Source organism: Phaethon lepturus, unplaced genomic scaffold (genome assembly GCF_000687285.1).
Source record: "Phaethon lepturus isolate BGI_N335 unplaced genomic scaffold, ASM68728v1 scaffold537, whole genome shotgun sequence".
In the NCBI taxonomy this organism is placed as follows: Eukaryota; Metazoa; Chordata; class Aves; order Phaethontiformes; family Phaethontidae; genus Phaethon; species Phaethon lepturus.
Window position 1 is genome coordinate 973 of NW_010549535.1, and position 19,034 is coordinate 20,006.

Sequence of the window (19,034 nt, forward strand, 5' to 3'; positions counted from 1 at the left end):
CATAAACTACAGATGCAGCCATGGAGCTGTACGAACTTTTGAGCCGTATGAGAAGCATCGTTGAGCGTTGGTATCAGACACCGCTTCATGATGTCAGCTGAACTGTGATTGTGTTATGCTAATCGTAATAAAGCATCCAAATGGAGTGACACCCTTCCTAAGAAGAGGCTGTTAAGTTTTAGGAGCTGTTAACTGATTACCTTAACCTCTGTCAAGTTCTGTGCGGAAGACTTTTCTGTGCAAGATGAATGCGTATCTCCCTGCTCTGAGGTGTTGACGGTGTACTGCTGCTTATGACAAATCCAAGAGAAGAAGCTTTGTAAAATGGCTCAAACCAGCTTGCTGCAGGGAAAGCCGTTTTACTGTAGGGAGTGGGTTTTCCACAAGCTTCAGCACTGCCTCCAGGAGAAAGCTAACTGCAGCAGTAGTGCTGCCAACAAACCGTCTCTTGTAGCGAATTCTGGGAATAATACCAGTGTTGTCTCTGGGAAAGGAGCTGCCTGGGGTGTATTGTTGGTAGGAGGGCCCGGCAGTGGGAAGACAGCCCTCTGTACTGAGTTACTGTGGCCAAGCTCACCTGCAAACCTACAAAGAGGCTTACATCGTCAAGCTCTAGCGTTCCATTTCTGCAGGGCCCAAGACTCTGACACACTGTGTGTTGGAGGGTTTATTAGAGGTTTAGTTACACAAATCTGCCGCAGTGGACTGATCCAGGGGTATGAGGACAAACTAAGAGATCCTGCTATTCAAACTGTCTTGCAACCCGGAGAATGTGAGAGGAACCCCGCTGAAGCATTTAAAAGGTAAAAACAACTTTTAAAAAAAACCCTATCAAATATAAAACCCAAATAATAAAAAAAATGCTGGCTTCTGTTTAGGTCTTCCTTCCAAAGAGTCTACAGTGCAGACAGTTCAAAACATGTTTGTCTCACGGCTTGTTATCTCTGTCGGAGCTTGCAGACCTACTGTGGAAAAATCTAAGTTTGTCCTTATTGCTGACATAAATGTTATTTTTTAAACAAAATTTATTATTAATAGTGAATTTATTTGCATTTGTGTATTAATACTATCAGTTGTAACTGATGTTTTGGAAAGACTTTAAAGTGATTGACTTCAGAGTGGAAGGTATGTCGTCAGCCTTCACATGTCATAAAGGTAGGGGAGTTGTCCTTCATAGACCTGATACAGACCTTACAGGACCCTTGCAAAAGCTTCCAATACCATGCTCTGTCTGGAAACTGGACTTAACTTTTTTTTATCTGAAACTGGACTAATGGATCTCTGGGTTTCATCCAGCACATCAGTTTTATGTTTGTCTAAAAATATGTGCTAGGAAAATGTCAATTAACTCTTTAAGTTATTTCTCGCAATATGCACAGATTATGTCAGATCTTTATGACTACTTATAAAATATGTACTCCAAAGTATTGAGTGGATGAGAAATTTATCAAGAAGGCTCACCCTGCCCATTAGAAGGTTTGTCAGCTATGCTGAATAAAAATATTTGTTTGTTTACTTAGTGTTCCCTAACAAACCGGAGTCTCTTCAGTATGTCACTGGGAATTTTGTTTCTGTAAGGGTATTCATGTGTGCAAGTGTTTCTGTAGATCACTTAGAATAATGTGCTATCCTGAGCACAGCCTTCACAAGCATGCGTCTGTTGGTCTTAATTCCTTTGGGTCACAGTGAAGGAAAAATCAGAAAGGATGAGGCTTGTCGCTAGCAACAGAGCTTTGGTTGACTTTGTTGCTAGTATAAAACTTTCCTGGTATATTAGTTAAACTGAAGTTCTTTAGCGTTGTGTGGTGACGTAACTTTTCGTGGTACTTAAGGGTTTATTGGACCATGTCTGCGGGATTAAAAAAAAAAAAAATCCTATTCCTTTTTTCTTCCCCTGACTACTAAGGCTGAGTAAACAAGTGCTGAGGTTGAACTATAGTGCTTGCTTATATTATCATGGTGGTGTAAAAGAGCCTTCCAGTTCTGATGGCTGTTACGTCCTTGCCCGCTGAATAAACAGGATGCATGTCTACATTGTTCTCAGTGTAGTGTCTTAAAACAAATAGTCTAAACCAAGACTAATTCTGGATTTTTTTTGTTTGTTTGTTGCTAAGTGAAGATGCAAATTCTAGCAGCTGTTAAGGTCCTAATTTCAGAAGTATTAAGCTTTCTCAATTTCTAATGACTAAAAACTGGGTGTCTATAAATGGAATAGCGGACTGGCCATCTAGCTTTAGGCAGTCTTTTAAAATCATGGAAGTGGATTAATCTGGTGAGTAAGAGCCCATTTATGCTTAAAAGTCTATTACAAGGAAATCTTACTAATTTAGTACAGGCAAGTTCTCTCAAGAGCTGGAATTCCTCTGGTCTAAACATGATTGCCGTACTCCAAAGAACAGGAGTTAGGTAGATGTCTTTAGACAAAAATGCAATATAGAAATACAAAAGATACTCGAGAGTCAGACTCAGCTTTTTAGATAAGACTGCTTTTTATGAACACAGAGTTTAATGGTGGGCTGTTTGAGTAGTTAGGTCAATATACAGGCTTCTTGGTTTTGTACTGGAAAAATAAAATATGACACAACATCTGGTACTAGTCTTTCCCTTCTCAAGTTTTGCAGCAGTGATTGTGAAGTCGTATTATGCTAAAAATACTTACGTTGTACTACCACAGCTTCAGTTAGGAGCCTTTTTTTTTTTTAGCCCTTCATGTATTCCCTTGTTGCCCACCTACCCTGATCTCCTGCTGTCAAAAGCAGCTGTGGTAGCTAGTCTTCATTCTCATATTTCAGGTTTAGGGGAGATGAGGCGTTAGAGACAAGATGCTGTACTGGGAATATAAGTTTTCAGCACTGTGGCAGGGGACCAGGAGATGGCTGTTGACAGCGGTACCACGAGCTTGTTCTGCTGCGTGTATCATACAATCACTGCCTACAACCAAGAGGAACTTGGCAACCCCTTCCCTACCATCAAATACCTCAATCACTTGTTAATTGAACTTTTGTCAGTATATAAAGCATGCAGGAAATGTTTAACAAAAACATAAGTTAGTATTCTTCATGCTTTCTAAGACTTATCACTGAGCACTTCAGTATTGTGGTCTGATGTGTTTGTATATGCTTTCTGTTAAGTGAAAGTTATTGTAATGTGAAATGAGTTCTAGGAAAACTTAACAGTCAGCTGATTTGCATTGTGTAAAGGCACTGAAACAGCATAAAGCTCTCTTCTCAGTGCTCCATTGATTTTTACCTTATTTTAATTTTCTTTATTCAGTAGAAGAAGGGAAAGATCTTGAAAGACATTGTCAAATTTTTGCTTTCCTTTGCACGGCTGCTGCAGACCCAGCTATGTATTCATGGCCTAAAATGGAAAGACTTCTCTTCTGAAGTGCTAAACAAGATTACACCATTCTATTTTTGTGCTAATTGTCCTAGAAATAATAAGAAGGAAAAACTTTCTAATGCCTTGTCATGTGCCAGTTTATAAACAATGTAAAGTTCACTGGTTAAAATAGTGAATCTTTTTCTGAAGAACATTTTTTAAGTAGGTTTTCAGGAACCCTGATGGTTAGAGTGATACATGTGCAAGTGATGACCCAGAGAGTTGGGACTTTTTCTCCTCCTATTTGAATGTCTTAACATTAAAAGCTTCTCGTGTATTTATAATCTTAACGAGCCCTAAAAATTCTTTTGGGGCAGATCTTGCAGATTTGAAGAGCTGTAAGGGCTGATCTATACAAATGTATTTAACAAGCATTTGTTGCTGCACTGACAGCTGAGAGAAAGAATTGCTGCTTACAGCAACCGCTTCTGAGGCACTTTTCTTCTCACATAGAGTACTGGAGCAGAAAGCAGTCTTAAACGTAAGGGAGAATGCTGAAGCCTCACATTCAAGTTCTAGGTGAAAGTGAAGCAGAAAGTATAAGGGAAACTGCAAAGAGTGTTACAGACTCCAAAAGTAAGAAGAGATGATGTGTTAAGCTGAAAGAATTTAATTGAAAAGGTCTATTAGGCCCTTATGTCCTATTTAAATAGAAAAGTCAAAATCTGAATAACTGAAATTTTGCAATATTATCACTAAGATTGTGGATGGGAGTTCGTTTTGGTTTTGCTGCAGCAAATTTATATTTCCAGCAATTGGTAGGAATACAGGTGGCTGTCAATTATCCAAGGCCATGAGGCCACAGAGGAACTCTGATATAAACCACAGATAATACTGAAATTTGTGCAAACTAGGCTGTAAAAAGACATTTACCTTTATGATCCTGGCTTAGGTTTTTCAGACAAAGGAGAGGACATTAAACACCTTCAAGCAGTCAAGGAAGGTACGCAATTCCCACATGTTGTGCTACAACTAGGATTAGTGGCGGAAGGCAGAGCTTGGTTAAATCACAGCCTAGAAAGTGGACTGAACTAGAAATGTAGACCTAGTTTACCCTGCGGAGTTGATTTCTTTTGCAGCCGTTGCTCTGAGTTGGAACATCCATTCTAATACAATTACTTTAATGTAACATGGTCTGATCAAGGAGATTTACATTGGGGAAAAAATGAAGCTATGAATTCAGGTTTCCACTTATTTGCATTGCTGAAATTGCATTCCCAGGCAAGTAGGTGTCCCTGATCAGAAAGAACCCAAGAAAATAACAATTTAAAAAAAGGAAAGAAAACCTCCTGAGCAAATTTGTGATTGTATAAGTAGTTCATGGAAGTTTTCTGAAGCTGATGTTATATCATCTTTACCAAAAATGAATATAGCAGAAACTGTGCCCCAAAATTTAAGCATCCCTTTTTCAGAAAGGACACAGGATTTATTTCTTCTTCTGCATACGCTGGTGCTAAATTCAGTGCCATGGTTCTTTTGCAGGTTCCCAGACAATCATAGGTTTTCTTCTATTTCTAACTCCTGGTTTCTGCTACTCATATTTGAAAAGGGAAACCCCAGAGAGTTAACTAAGCTGGACAGGTGACAGAAGACATCTGCACCAAAACTTTAAAATAATGTCAATAAAGAATTGTTGGATGTTGCAGTTTCTCCATACCCTAGTGCTCGGTGAAGCTGTACCAAGTATCTGTGGTATAGTTCCTATGCGTCTGCATGCACAACGGATTTGCATCGTAATGGAACGTGACCAATAATATTAAGTGGTATAAAAAGTAAAGTAGTTTTACAGTTCTTTAGAATATGCTTGATTGTAATTGATTGATTGTAAGAAGTGTAAGAGGTCATGTAAGGTTTTATGCTCACTGCGAGTTTGAAGCAGGGGTTTATGTTGATTAAAATTGAAAGCCTTCTTGTATGAGTCATTTGTTTGGACAGCATTAAAGTACAACAAATCTTGTGCCAATAGCTGTTATCTGTGTAAAGTTACTTTTACCTGTTTGGAGGAGAACTCCAAAGGACTGAGCCTCTGGTGTTTTGTGTTTGGCAGTATGATGGAAATCTTGTAAGCAGCAGAATTCAGAGTAAAAAACCCAGGATTGTCAAGTAATGCTAACAAGCATTTCCTTCCCCCCCTTCCCTGGCCCTTCACTTGTATTGGCTTTCCATGCTACAATTTTTTTTTTCTTCCCACTTTCCCTCAAGAGTAGGGTATCATCAGAAAGTTGCAAATTGCAGGTGACAGAGAGCTTTTACCCTTATCTAAATGGTAAGGGGAGGCAAGTTTTATTTCAAGTTCTGGGTTGTTTGTCTGACAACGTATCAAAACACAGGTTTGTTCAGCAAATGTTCTTGTGACTGTTGTCCGGGGACTTCAAATCTGCAGTACTGAAATGCCATTTTTCTTGCCACTTATTTAGCATAGAGGAAGGAATGGGTTTAGAAATTGAGTTGTATGCGAGCACTGATAAAGTGTGAAGAAGCTGTTCTTTTTAGAACTCCTTATACGATCTTTGAAGCCAGTAATATAATTAAAATTGTCATGGATTGTGTAGGCTTTACTGCACAATTAATTAGTGAGCTTTCACTGTTTCGGAGTCACTTATTCTTAATTGCAAAAACTTAAGTGTTTTTTGTAGTAAATGTGAGAAGTTGAAGGGCAGCTCCTCTTTAGTTCTTTCCTTTTCTTTCTCTTTAATGGCTGAGGCCAGAGATTAATTAGAGTATCCTGACTTCCATGGGTTTGGTCTTTTAATACTTTATCCTACAAACTTTTTAGTTTTCCTTGCTAGTGCATTCACCACAATACATGCTTCTGCTGCTCTTTGGAGCACTCAAGGTTCTGTGACTGCTGTGAAAATAAGTGGTATTAATTTTGCTCTGGAGGGGGTGAGGTGTTAGCATGTGATATTTGGGCTACTTTTCTTTTGCCTTTATATTTATTCTTTTAAAAAGAAATGTGTTTAGTAGAAATCTGTTTTTACCATGAGCTTAAGAGGGATTTAAATAAAAGATAAACTGAGAGGCAGCAAGTTGGAGACAGTTGTAGATGCTTGAGCTTGGGCTACTGGAAGCTCAAAAGCTGCTGGGATTTCTATCAATTTATTCCAGAAGACATTAATAATTCAGTATTAATCTTTTTGTAAAAAAGAAACACTTTGACTTTTCTCACCCAAGTCTCAAAGACTGTCTGGAAGTGATTTACATCTTTTTCTCTATTCATCATCTTTCCTTTTGAAAGGGCTACTACACAGCCATGCCCTCTGCTTCTGCAGCTCTACTACAACCTTGGAAGCTTGTAGCTTTGCAACGGTTACAAGGAGGGTGGGAACACAGATCTTGTCAGACCCTAATTTCATAGACCTATAAATGGAAGAAACAAAGCCAAGGACTAACTGTATCCTGTTCCATGTGAAGAAAGATCTGAATGCATAATGAATTAATTTACAGGACCCTTTAAAGAAGAAAGTTGTTAAACTTCCAGTGTGTTTATTCATTTACCACCTGTAAAGTTCAAATGTGCAAGTGACTGATTTCGGCTCTGGGAGGATTGGAAGGGGACCCAGAAAACCAAGGCCATCTCCATCCCCAGGCAGAAGAAACCAAGTCTGTTTGAGAGATGCTTGCTTCATCTGCTCCTGCACTTTGCAATTCTTACCAGAAAAAATTTCCGTATGTCTAACGTATCTTTCTTTCTACAGTCTAAGCTTGTTACTACTTACAGTGTTCTCCAGAGGCATGGAGAATAGATTCTCTCCTATTTGGGGACAACCTTTTATGTATTTGAATGCTGCTTTATTCTTTCCTCTCACCTTTAAACTTGTGCTGGTTTTAGCTGGGATAGAGCTAATTTTCTTCATAGTAGCTAGTGTGGGGCTCTGTTTTGGATTTGTGCTGAAAACTGTTGATAATATAGAGGTGTTTTTGTTACTGGTGAGCAGTGCTTACACAGAGGCAAGGCCTTTTCTGCTCCTAACCCCACTGGCGAGCAGGCTGGGGGTGCACAAGAAGTTGGGAGGGGACACAGCCAGGACAGCTGACCCCAACTGACCAAAGGGCTATTCCATCCCATATGACGGCATGCCCAGCATATAAAGCTGGGGGAAGAAGAAGGAAGCGGGGGGGATGTTGTTAGTCTTTCCTCAGAGGTCACACTTAAGAATGCAACATTAAAAAATCCCTTAGCTAAATAAATTTTTCTGTATCTAAAGGGAAGTTTTCTTAGCAACAGTTTAGATGTGTAAATATGCAACATTCTATTTCTGTACTTTCCCAGAATTTTCTCCATTCCTACATCTTTTGCTTATGCTTGACTAGAATACTGAAGCTAGTTGGATCCTAGCCCAAAGGAGCTTGATCTGGTACAAGATCAAATTCTCCTGTTAGTAGGAGCCATAATTGTTTCCAGTTAAAAGCAAGTTGTTTTGTGTTGGATACCTTTTTGTAGACTTTCTGTGGTGCATCGATGAGATGTTCAAGATCTCGGCACGTGCAGCATGCCAAAGGAGATGCGCAAGCAGTGCTCTAGCAAGGGAGGTCCTCGGTGGTCTTTCCCATGTTGTCTTCTGCCTGTTTCTAGTTTTAGTTTGAGATTCCACAGAAGCTGGGTGTTGGAATGATAAGCTCTCAGTTCTGCATGATTTAAGGCTAGATTCATGAAATGATTTTAATCTCTCTGCTTTTTGAAAAACGAAGGACTATCAAACATAGTCATGCCAAAACATGAGGAGCCCTTGCCTCTTTTCATCACTGACAATACTATGTACTCAATCATAATGGCATAATTACACTTTTATTTTAGTATCTCATTTCTGGTGAAGAAGGTTTGTGTCAAAAATATTTGCCTTTAACATCAAGTGGCTGAGGTACTTTTTAAATTAAAAAAGTTTACTCCTATGGATTTCATCAGAAAGACTGGACAGTTTTATAGTCTTTAGCTCTGTAGTATATTGATCTTCATACTGTGGAGGCTTACACTTAGTGATTGTGTAGTGAGAGACATAAAATATTAAAAATAACAGACAGACTTCACGGCACAAAGCCTTTTATGACTTTATAGGAAGCAGCTATGTGTAAGCTGGTACCAGCAAGATCAAAAGATCTTTTGAGATCTAATGAAGAAAAAATGGTGAACAAGACAGTCTGTATGAAAGAAGTAAGGAACAGTACAAAAAAAAATGTATCACGCTGAACCTTAATACTGTCTCCCATGTGGTGGTATGCTGTGAAGATGTGAATGATTGCAGTGTATTAATGCTAAATGTGTGGTAAAATGCTACTTGTCTTCAGTGTAGCTTACTAGTTACAACAGTTCAAGTAATTATGAACACAATTTCTGTGCTGACTTTCACTTTTGTGTGGTACGAGTCTGTTAATTTGTAAGTATTTACGTATTTGTCAAGTATATTATAGAGACTTCTATTGAACACAACATTTGTCTACATTTTAATTATTCAGTAACATGATTTATTTTATACTCAAAAATGATAGAGGTGGGACAGTGGCTGAGAGTCATACCAATTCATGGGTGAGATGAACTATTTTGGTAAGAGCAAGCACAAGAGGTTAAAAAGAATCTGCCCACTCAGCTTGTATTTCCACCTCAGTGAAAGTGAAGTTGCAGAAGGTAAATTGGTATTTCATAAACTTGCTCTTGTGAGAGCATCTTGATGCTGATGGAGCTTCTCATTCCCAGTATGTGCATGTAATGTGTAACTGATGCTTTGGACACTTAACTGATGCTAGGTTTTGTAGAAAACACTGTGTTCTGGCGCTCTCTAGACTGTAAGAAAGTTGAGCGTTGCCTGAAGCTTAAGTACTTTGTGGCATGTTTCTCTTTAGGCTTTTCCCTTAAAGCTGTGGAGTTAACGGGTCACATAGCAACAGTTAGTGTTTCAGCAGGAGCAAGTTGTATGTTCTTCTTTCATTGTATGGAAGCACTGCACACAGACTGAACAGAATACCATTTAAGGTTTTAACCTTTTCAGTTTAAATTACCATAAGAAAGTTTCCCTAAGGCATTTTAATAATGACAACTTACATAGACCTTTTTGTCTTCTACTTCTATAGGCATTAACATTTTGCCTTTAATCTATGTGGCTTAGTCTTAAACCTTACAGGTTTTCCTATAAGCTGTTTAGTTAGATGGACCTTCATAGCAATTCTCACTTGTTAATTATTTCCCTTCCCTCCAGTTTTCTATGCACAAGTTCGTAGCTTGTGCAAGGGTTTAAGTTTCTCTTTTTTTCTTCCTTTTTAATGAAAAAATGAAAAGGATTTGGCAGATTGGGAAGTAGAAAGGACTTAGTGTGTCTAATATACTGGGAAAAGATAGTATTGAAAAACCGCCTCCTGAAAGTGTTAGTGAAGCAACGCATTGAAGAAGTTTCAGTTTCTCCTGTGTGATGATGTGTACAATACACTGGGAGTGGTGAGAAATCTTCTATCTTTGTTTAGGAGCAGGAATGTTTTGAATAGTTAATGCAGAAACACTTCATGATTGAAGAATTACTGCTCAAAAAGAAATAATTAAGAAAAAGAAAAAAGGCAAGTGTGATTGGAAAAAAAAAAAAAGAATATAATTATGTTGAAATAAGGGTTGAGTTGTATATAGGTGTTCAAAGGTATTGTGGAGGAGGTCCTGCAATGAATGTAGGTGGGTAGGTTTCTGGTACACTTGATGACATCAAAATGTGATGGGATAGCATGAAAGAAAAACTGAAAATGAGATCAAGAAAAGAAGGCAGGTGGAGAAATTTACATACCTGATGGAGTGAGAGGGGCAAAACAATTGCAGTTAGTCCTCTCTGTTGCATGTTTGCAGATAAACTTCGCACAAAGCAAGGACCAAAAAGTCTTTTGTCAAAGATCAAACTTCTTGGTTCAGTTTTTGGATGCTGTTGTTTAAATTGACAGGAGTGGGAGGAAGAATGGGAATAAAGGATCATACATGAGTGGAATTCCAGTCTGCGGCCCATCAACAATGTCGTCCTGGGGTTTTTTTTGTCATGTACCAATAAGAATTGGTAATACTGGTGCATGTGTGAAGAAGGGGACATGAGCATCTGGCTGCACAGATGCAAGTTTGTGTGCTAAAGATCTGTGATATCTTAGTAGATGAATGAGATTAAGAGGAAGGGGGCATGGCAGCATCTTATTTGAAGTTATTTGAAGAACCATGGAGTTGCCCTGGAAGAAACAAAAAACTGTTCAGAAGCTGTAGGTTGGTTAAGGAAAATGCCAGCAGTATAGAGGTGACAGTAATGGGCAGGTATGCATAAACCTCGGGAGGAAAAACTGTTAAGAATGGGATGGCAACATGATTTCCATCTTAAAGCAGTTAATTAACAAATCTTGGTTTAATTACATGAGCTCTCCTGCAGTCATGGTGAGTGTGGTAAAATCACGAAGTTGTCCATCCTTTTTCTACGCTTTCATGAAGTAGAGTTCAACAGGACATTGGAAGAAAGCTCCGTTTGTAGTGCAGCTGATCTGTGGTAAGAGAAATGGTGTCCTATATGATTGTAAATTACCCTAAATTAGCAAAGAACTATCAACTCTGCCTTCTCTACCAGGTGGAAACTTAAGTAGTCAACAACACAAAGTTTAAGAAGGAAGGATGTTAGGAACTTTTCTGTTACGTTGCCTCACTGTCGCACTGGCGTATGTGATGGCAGTGGTACCGACACACATTAGTTTTGACTAGACTAGAAACACTTCGGTAAACTTTCCAAACTTAGAGCATTTCATTGACAGTTGTATGCATCAGTTTGGTTTCAGTTGCTTTATTTTGTGTTGGAGAATGTTTGTAGTTCCTTTGCTTCAGCTTCATTCCACTTATTTTCTCTGAAAAAATGAAGAAAAAAGATATTCCCCCATCCACCCCTGTGATTTGTAGCAGGTACTGCATGTTCACGTTAAGTTTGATTTTCATGATTTCAGGTATACTTTTTTCCCTTAGTACCTCCTTCTATTTTAAGTTAATGATAAAGTTGCCATCCATAGTAAACATTTTGTGTATGAATTGGGGGGGGGGGGAGAAGAGGAGAATGTAGTTTGTTACTTGTTCTATTGTAGTTAAGGCGAAAAATAGATCTTACTAAATATAAAGCTATAGAATCAATTCCAAAGCTAAATGCTTTGGAACATCACTGCTGCAAGATAATAGAATCAGGTTCACATGGTGCTAACCTAACAATGTTTTTTTTTTTAAGTAAATTACAGTGAAGATATAGAGAGGTTCAGTAGGGGATTTACAGTCAAATTAAGAGAAACTGTATCTGCTTGGGGTTGGGGGGGAACAAACCACAAGCTAACTAATACGGACCCAGAGTGATGCATGAGGAACATATGCTTTGGATTCTACTTTGGGGACTATGGGAGAATAATTCTGAATGGGACACATGAAAGCTGCTCCATCTGTTGCCTCTTCAACTAAGACAATGCAGTTAAAGGTTAGGCTAGTCCCTCTTACTTGAGAAAATAAGATGGAAAAAGATATGTGGTAATGCAAACATAGAAGGAAAGCTGTCTTAAGTGCTTGACTAGTAAGGTGAAATCTTAACAGCTTTTCATCTGGTATTTGTGCAGAGGATTTTCTGAAAATGAGGTTGGACAGTATAATCCTGCAATCAGCGCAACCCACACTTCAACTGTTGAACTATGGTGATCTGCAAGAAGTGAGAAAGGCAGGTACAGAGCAACTTGAGTAGGGAATGATCAAGATTTCAAAATGTATATTGTTGTTTATTGTGGTTCCTCCACGTAGGCAATTCAAGAACCCTCTGTTCTGAAGAAACAGCTTACTGCTGAAATATCTGCTGCAGTACTCCTTCTCTTCTTTGTGCTTCCCAATCAGTAGTGTATCTTTTTTTTCTTTTGGAATCAAATGCATAGGGAAAAGTCTAATTTGGGTATTGTCAGACTGAACTGCAGTAATAACAGTGACTGTTTTTGTATCATGTGCGTTGTGCTATTGTGTTTTGTTACGCGGTCATGGAATAATAGAACGTAGGGCTGGCTGGACAGTAGAATATGGCTTGACAAAAGCCATGCAATTGAATGTATTCAGTGCAGTTTTCTACCTGTCTCATCTGGGGTTTTCTTTGTTTCTTTTGTGGCTAGCATTTCTCTCATGTTGACAAATACAATCGTATACATGGAAAGCACTATCTGTGTCTTCAGTTGTGATTATGCTCTGCATAAATCGACACAGAAGAAGGAAATGGATTTTATCTATCTCCAAAACACAGAATAATCCCAGCAACTTCACATGTCTGTAAAGCCACAAGAATTTTGATTCAGTTGTATACTAATGAGTTCAGATAACACTGCTCACAGAAGTTTAACAAATAAATATATAATTTTTATATGGCTAAGGAACTAGGTAGTTAATAAGGAAAGCTGGAAAGACTATATATTTCACTTTGCTTTACCTTTGGTTTTAGAAATGATTTAAAACTTACTTTGTAATTTTAATACATTCTGTTGCATATATAAACTTGCTGGTTTTCTTACTGTGGTGTCCCACTCCTACATGTTGCATTTCAACCACAGACTTCTGAATATTTACAAGGTAAGTTATTAGCCTGACTTTACAGGTATGGAAAATAAAAGGTGCAGTATAGGTAATTCTCTCATTTCAACTAATAATAGTTTTCAGTGAGTCTGATTTGGTGCTTTCATCTCATGCATTTGATGTAGAGTGTACTTTCTTTGACACCCTCTAACATTTTCTGTTTTAAGACACATTGAATTGTGGAACCAAACAATGATAATTTAATTGATGCTTAATACAAAGAAAAACGGTGATTTTTGACCCTAATAAAAGAGAGCTTTTAAAAAACACCTGGTGGATGGATGACAAATCCAGGAGTAAATATAAATAGCAGCAACTTAGATGACAGCTTAAACTGAGGGTGGAGGAGGAGAGGAAATAGGGTTATTCATATAGGGTCATGGGATGGACAAAGAGGAATATAAGTGAGGTAGTTAATCAAATGCCTTAGGTGTCTTTATACTAATGGAAAAAGGTATGTTGTAAACAAGCAGAACTGGAAATATTAGTACACAGTCAAGGTTGATTTAAATGCTCTAAACGTTCTGTCAGGATAACTTGTATAACTGGTATGTTAAAAAAAAAAAAGTAGCTCCTCTAGGAGTTGCTGTGTATATCATATGCTTGCTTGTAGTTCTAGAATAAACTAAAGAAGTTAAAGCCACTAAAAAATCTGTGAATAAAAGATACACACTGCATGTGGTGATACAAGTTTTACATGTGTGATATCTACTTAAAGATTTGTTGGTAAAAGCGTTATCTTTTATGGACTGTGAATGAAACTACTTACTAACTAGTTTATTAGACCATCTTGTGTATCTAACAGTTAACCTGCTTTGCAGAGTATAGCAGTTGTCAGTAACTTGAGAGATTCCTACGCCTCTAAACCATGTCTTTCCTAAAATACAAATGTTTTACTCTACCAAACCAGCAAGATCGAGTAAGCTCAGCTTCTTTAAGATATCAAAGGGAATTATCCAGGGTGTAGAATTTGGATGATAATGTCTACATAGTTGAAAATTTTGAATAACAAAACAAAAAGGAGATGAACATCAGCTGGGAAAGCGTGATATAAGCAGGAGTCTGTCAGTGACCATATTTCTAATGCCAAAGAGGAGAAAATAGCTAGTGGGAAGACATAATTTTGCTTCGATCAGATGGGAAAGAACCAGCTGAGAAAATGAAAGACAACTTTTGGAGATAATTTCATAGTCACTATCTTAAATGCATAATGTTTAGAAGAGGAGGAGAAAGAAGGACAAACTAAAAGCAGTGGACTTGGAGATATTGGTGACCTCAGATAATTTGTGGGTAAGATTTCATGAAGACAAGTATAATGAAAGAAAGGAACTAGCTGGAAAGAACTCTAAGGTCTCAAAGCAGTGTATTAAATGTCCAGTTTAGTGAAACTGAGCTCCTTTTCATTCGTGTGTTAAACACTAGGAGGAAGACTGCAGGCAAAAAAATAGTAGATCAACTACTGAATATGAAAGTAAAAGAGCAGTGTGAAAATGAGGGCAAAACTGAAAGGTGAAGGTGCATTGTTCATGTTTCTTGTAAGGTGCCTTTTGTTCGGTAATAAGAAATAATTCCATACATATATTAGCGGTGGGAAGACAGTATCCATCACGTATTGGTCTGCTATTCACTGGGGAGGAAAAAATCGTAGCACTGAGAAAGCTAAAATCTTCAATGCTTGTTTCTATTGTCCTTTCTTAAAGTTAGTTTGCAGTCAGCTAACATAATTAAAACTAGCAACAAAGAAGTAAGATTATAGAACAACATAGCCTGGACAAAAAAACCCAAGCCATAGAATAGGTGAGATGTTTTCAAACTGTTCAGCCTATGAGCTGTTACTGTTATCTTCAAAGGGCAGGTTATCTTTATCAGGATGGCTGAAAATTCAGACTTGAAAGAAAAAGATGTATATTTAGTGCCTTCCTTTAAAAAGGGACAAAAAGGTCTTGGGGAATTAGAAGTATGTCAACTGAAATAAAAAATGTCGGAACAAATAATCAGCCAAACTCTTTGCAAGCAGCTGGAAGAGAACAAAGAATTGAAAAACAGCTAACGTGGTATGACGTGGCTTGGTTTTGACAAATCTAATCTGATTTCTTTTTGTAAGGGACAAGAGTAATAGTACTTGTGGATAAGGGATAACCATGAATGTCGATTTTTGACTCCAGGAAGGCTTTGATGCTTACATGAGATTTGTGCAAACAGGCTATGTGCAAGGTAGAACTATATTTGGCTACATGCAAAAAGAGTTGAGTAACTGTGCTGAGACAGTAATTATCAGTGGCTCATTTTCATACTGACACAGCACTTCATGTTGGGTTTCATAGAGGTCTGTCCTGCGTCTGTCTCTCTTCAGTGTGTTCCTTAATATTCTGGATGACTGGGTAGAGGGAAGTAGTCATAAATTTTCACAGAATCACTAAGGTTGGAAAGGACCTTCAAAATCATCAAGTCCAACCATTAATCCAGTGCCACCGTGTCCCCTAAACTGTGTCCTGAAGCGCCACATTCACACGTTTTTTGAACACTTCCAGAGATGGCGACTCCACCACCTCCCTGGGCAGCCTGTTCCAATGCCTGACCACCCTCTCGATGAAGAAATTTTTCCTAATATCCAATCTAAACCTCCCCTGGCGCAACTTGAGGCCATTTCCTCTTGTCCTATTGCTGGTTACTTGGGAGAAGAGGCCAACACCCTCGTCGCCACAACCCCCTTTCAGGGAGTTGTAGAGAGCGATAAGGTCTCCCCTGAGCCTCCTCTTCTCCAGACTAAACCACCCCAGTTCCCTCAGCCGCTCCTCGTAACACTTGTGCTCCAGCCCCCTCACCAGCTTCATTGCCCTTCTCTGCACATGCTCAAGCACCTCAACATCCTTCTTGTAGTGAGGGGCCCAAAACTGAACACAGTGTTCAGGGTGCGGCCTCACCAGTGCCGAGTACAGGGGCACGATCACTTCCCTACTCCTGCTGGCCACGCTATTCCTGATACAGGCCAGGCCACCTTGTAATGACCCTTCTGTTATCCATGGGACACAAGCAATAGGGCAAGAACTGTAAGGTTTAAATTGCAACAATTCGGGTCAAGGTTAGACTTGTGAGGGGAAGGGGAAAACTTCCTGGTTATAAGAACATTGAAGCACTGGAATAGATTGCTTGAGGAGACAGAGTATTGATCACTGGAAGTCTTTAAGAATGGGGGGGAAGTAGATTAGATGACCTCTTAATTGCTAAAAAATAGAACTGGGAGAGTTTGTGTAGAATAAATTACTGTTTTATATTACGTGTTCAGGAAAACGTTTGCATTGCTTCCTGTACTCTCCTCTTTGCCTTTGGTAGAGATGCAGTTTTTTATATGTCAGACTCGGAGTAATTTAAAACATTATATATGTTATCGATATGGCAAATATATTCCGTTTAAAAATATATAGAGAGAGTCAACCTGCTCATGGTAGCAGGTGTGAATGGTTTTCAGCCACAGTTGTTTGACCTTGGTAATAGTGGAGTTGTTTGCAAACTGTTCTAGGCAGTCCAACTATTACACCAAAATATTTGCTCTTAAGGTTTCTGTTTTCTGAGATTTTGAGTAAATCCACCAGTAGATCTGCTGGCAATGCTTTATAGACAAAAACACCCCTGTATTTGTATGAGACAGTAGGAGGTCTCTCATCAATACACAGGGGTCCAAGCGTGCTTTGTTTACATGTGACCGATGGCGCTGGTCCTCCCGTAAACTCTGCCTTTGTCTGGCCTGATGCCCTGGAGCTGCCTTCTGTGCTTTCCTTGTGGGACTGCAAGTCTGCTTGACAATTACAGATACCATTCAGGTTGTTACAAGATGTTGCAAAACCAGGTACTGAATTGCACTAGACTTGCCTGCTGATTCTAATTCACCACTTCTGAAAAGATCAGACTCTGGATTTACATCCATATACTGTACCTAGAGCTTGCCCAATAGGTGGTTCCCAGTTTGTTTTTTTTTTTTGTTCCACTTTCTGCCTCTTCCTTCATGAGACTTAACTATAGTTGGGTGGAACTGTTAGAGCCAGTTTGTCTTCTGCACAGCCTGTAAATAAATAATTGACTAGAAACAATAATCTATATTATGCTACAGTCCATGAGCATGTGTAATTCCGGTACGCACTTTGACAGAAAGCCATAATCGGTTGCAGTACAGTTTATCATGTTGAAAAATGACAGAATAGCTACCTCAATAACCTGGTCAAATCCGTCGGTGCATACACGGATGTGTACACATCCAGCTGGGCCACTTCTCTTTTGCCACATTAGCCATACGTTTTATTTTGCAGCTTTTTAAGTGTAGAAGTGTTCTATGCTTCACAGCCCTTGTATTTCTCAAATATTTCCACTGTTAGTTAAGGGTCCTCTGTGGGACCCTGTTTTTCAGGATGTTTTTACCAGTATGAGCAGCTGGGCGATAAGTAAGAAGCAAAGGCCTGTATTAATGCATGTACATAGCGCCAGCAATTGGGGTGATATTAGACAGAAAGCAGCTATTGGACTTGACCATTAGAATTTCCCTCTTAATCATTAGCCAGAATGCATTATGAGGCAGGTAAATAAACTGTTTACTGTCAGTCATCCATAAGGTATAAATGCCTTGTCATAGGACAAAGTAAAACTCGCTAATCTACAGGTGGTACTGCAAGTAATTTGTGAAGATGCTCTGGTTTCTCTTCCAGTGTGAATACAGCTGCTGAAAGTCTTCTTGGAAAGAGTAAGCAGGAATTGTCAATTTTAGTAGAAGTGAAATGTACCTTTTCTTCTTTTATTGTGACCTATGCTCTCTATGCAGTTTGGAAAACAAAAGAGAAAAATTCAGCTATTGGTATACCTCTGTCTTCTAACAGTCTTCAACAGCTTTATCTTCACTGGCTTCATTCTTTTAAATGCAAATTGGAAACTGGGCAGGGGGACACAGCCTTAAACAGATTACAATCTGCTAACCAACACCTGGATGTGTTTGTTGTTATTATTTGTATAAATTATTATTTGTATAATATACAAATGAACGTGTGTCTGTAAGCTCATGAGGCAGTGGGGAGCAAGGTGGGGTATTTGCTGTCACTTGTGAGAATTTTTTAACTACGGATGATTAAAATGTGTAAGAATGGAAAAGAAAATGCAAAACTCCACATTTTTTTTTTAAAGTTTCATGTCTATTCCATGAGCAGTGGAAGCAGTGAAAACCCAATAGTGTATAGATTTGTGCCCTTAGGTACCTATGTCCTTATGTATCTTGCAATGGCCTGAGCCCCCCTCTGTAATGCCTGTATAACATAATTCTTTCCCCTTTTCTTGTCATGCAGCACCTCCAGGTCTTAACTTCCCTAGAGAGCCTTCTCCTTCCCTGCGTGAGCCCCAGCAGTGGGCTCTGGAAGATGGAGCTTCTGCTATGCCTGCTTTAGAGCTGGCAGAGGCAGCATCAGGTTTCCACTTACTGGTTAGGATTTTTGCTAGGTCTCCGGGGGGGGGCTTTTGGGGTGGGGGTTTTTTGTTTGTTTTTTTTAGGCAAAAGTCCCACTACTTCTTATGTTGCTTGCAAAAATTATTACAACATTATGTAAATGTAGTTGTTATTTACAGTTTCAGTATGCACTTCATTTTCTGTATTTTCTGATACAAGATAAATGGAAATGACTGTCTTAAAAATTACATGATAAAGTGCTGTGATATGTCATGTTGTAAACCACCCGTAGGAAGGAAGATGTTGGTTTGCTTTTCTGAAGATTGAGACTAGTGTTTGAAGAATTGTCTATTTTGTTATTACTAGGTACTGTTAAAAATTACTAGGTACTGTTAAAACACTTTATATATAAATATATATATACAAAGATATCCATTTAATATGTATATATAGGCATATTCCCCCGTTATTTTAATCTTCAGTAATTCTTTAGATCAAATGTGCAAGTGAGCAATTTCCTTGTAAACTGTACGAGGCATTCAGGTCTCATACGGAGGACAGCATTGCGTTGTCTCTCTCAGGTAAGGTGGATGTTTTATGAAGTTCTATTCGCAAATTTTTGCCAATAGAGTAATAAATTCAGGTAAAACTCAATGT

The 19,034-nt window shown here is 38.6% G+C and overlaps 1 protein-coding gene across 1 annotated transcript in view; it reads left to right on the forward strand.

The window, feature by feature from the left end:
- Positions 1–232: 232 nt before the first annotated feature.
- ANKRD50 (ankyrin repeat domain 50) overlaps positions 233–19,034 on the forward strand; it is a 40,183-nt gene continuing 21,381 nt past the window's right edge. The window contains exon 1 of the mRNA XM_010290270.1: positions 233–803. Within this exon, the coding sequence (XP_010288572.1) occupies positions 325–803 (479 nt within the window). The 5' untranslated portion in view covers positions 233–324. The remainder of the gene's footprint in view (positions 804–19,034) is intronic.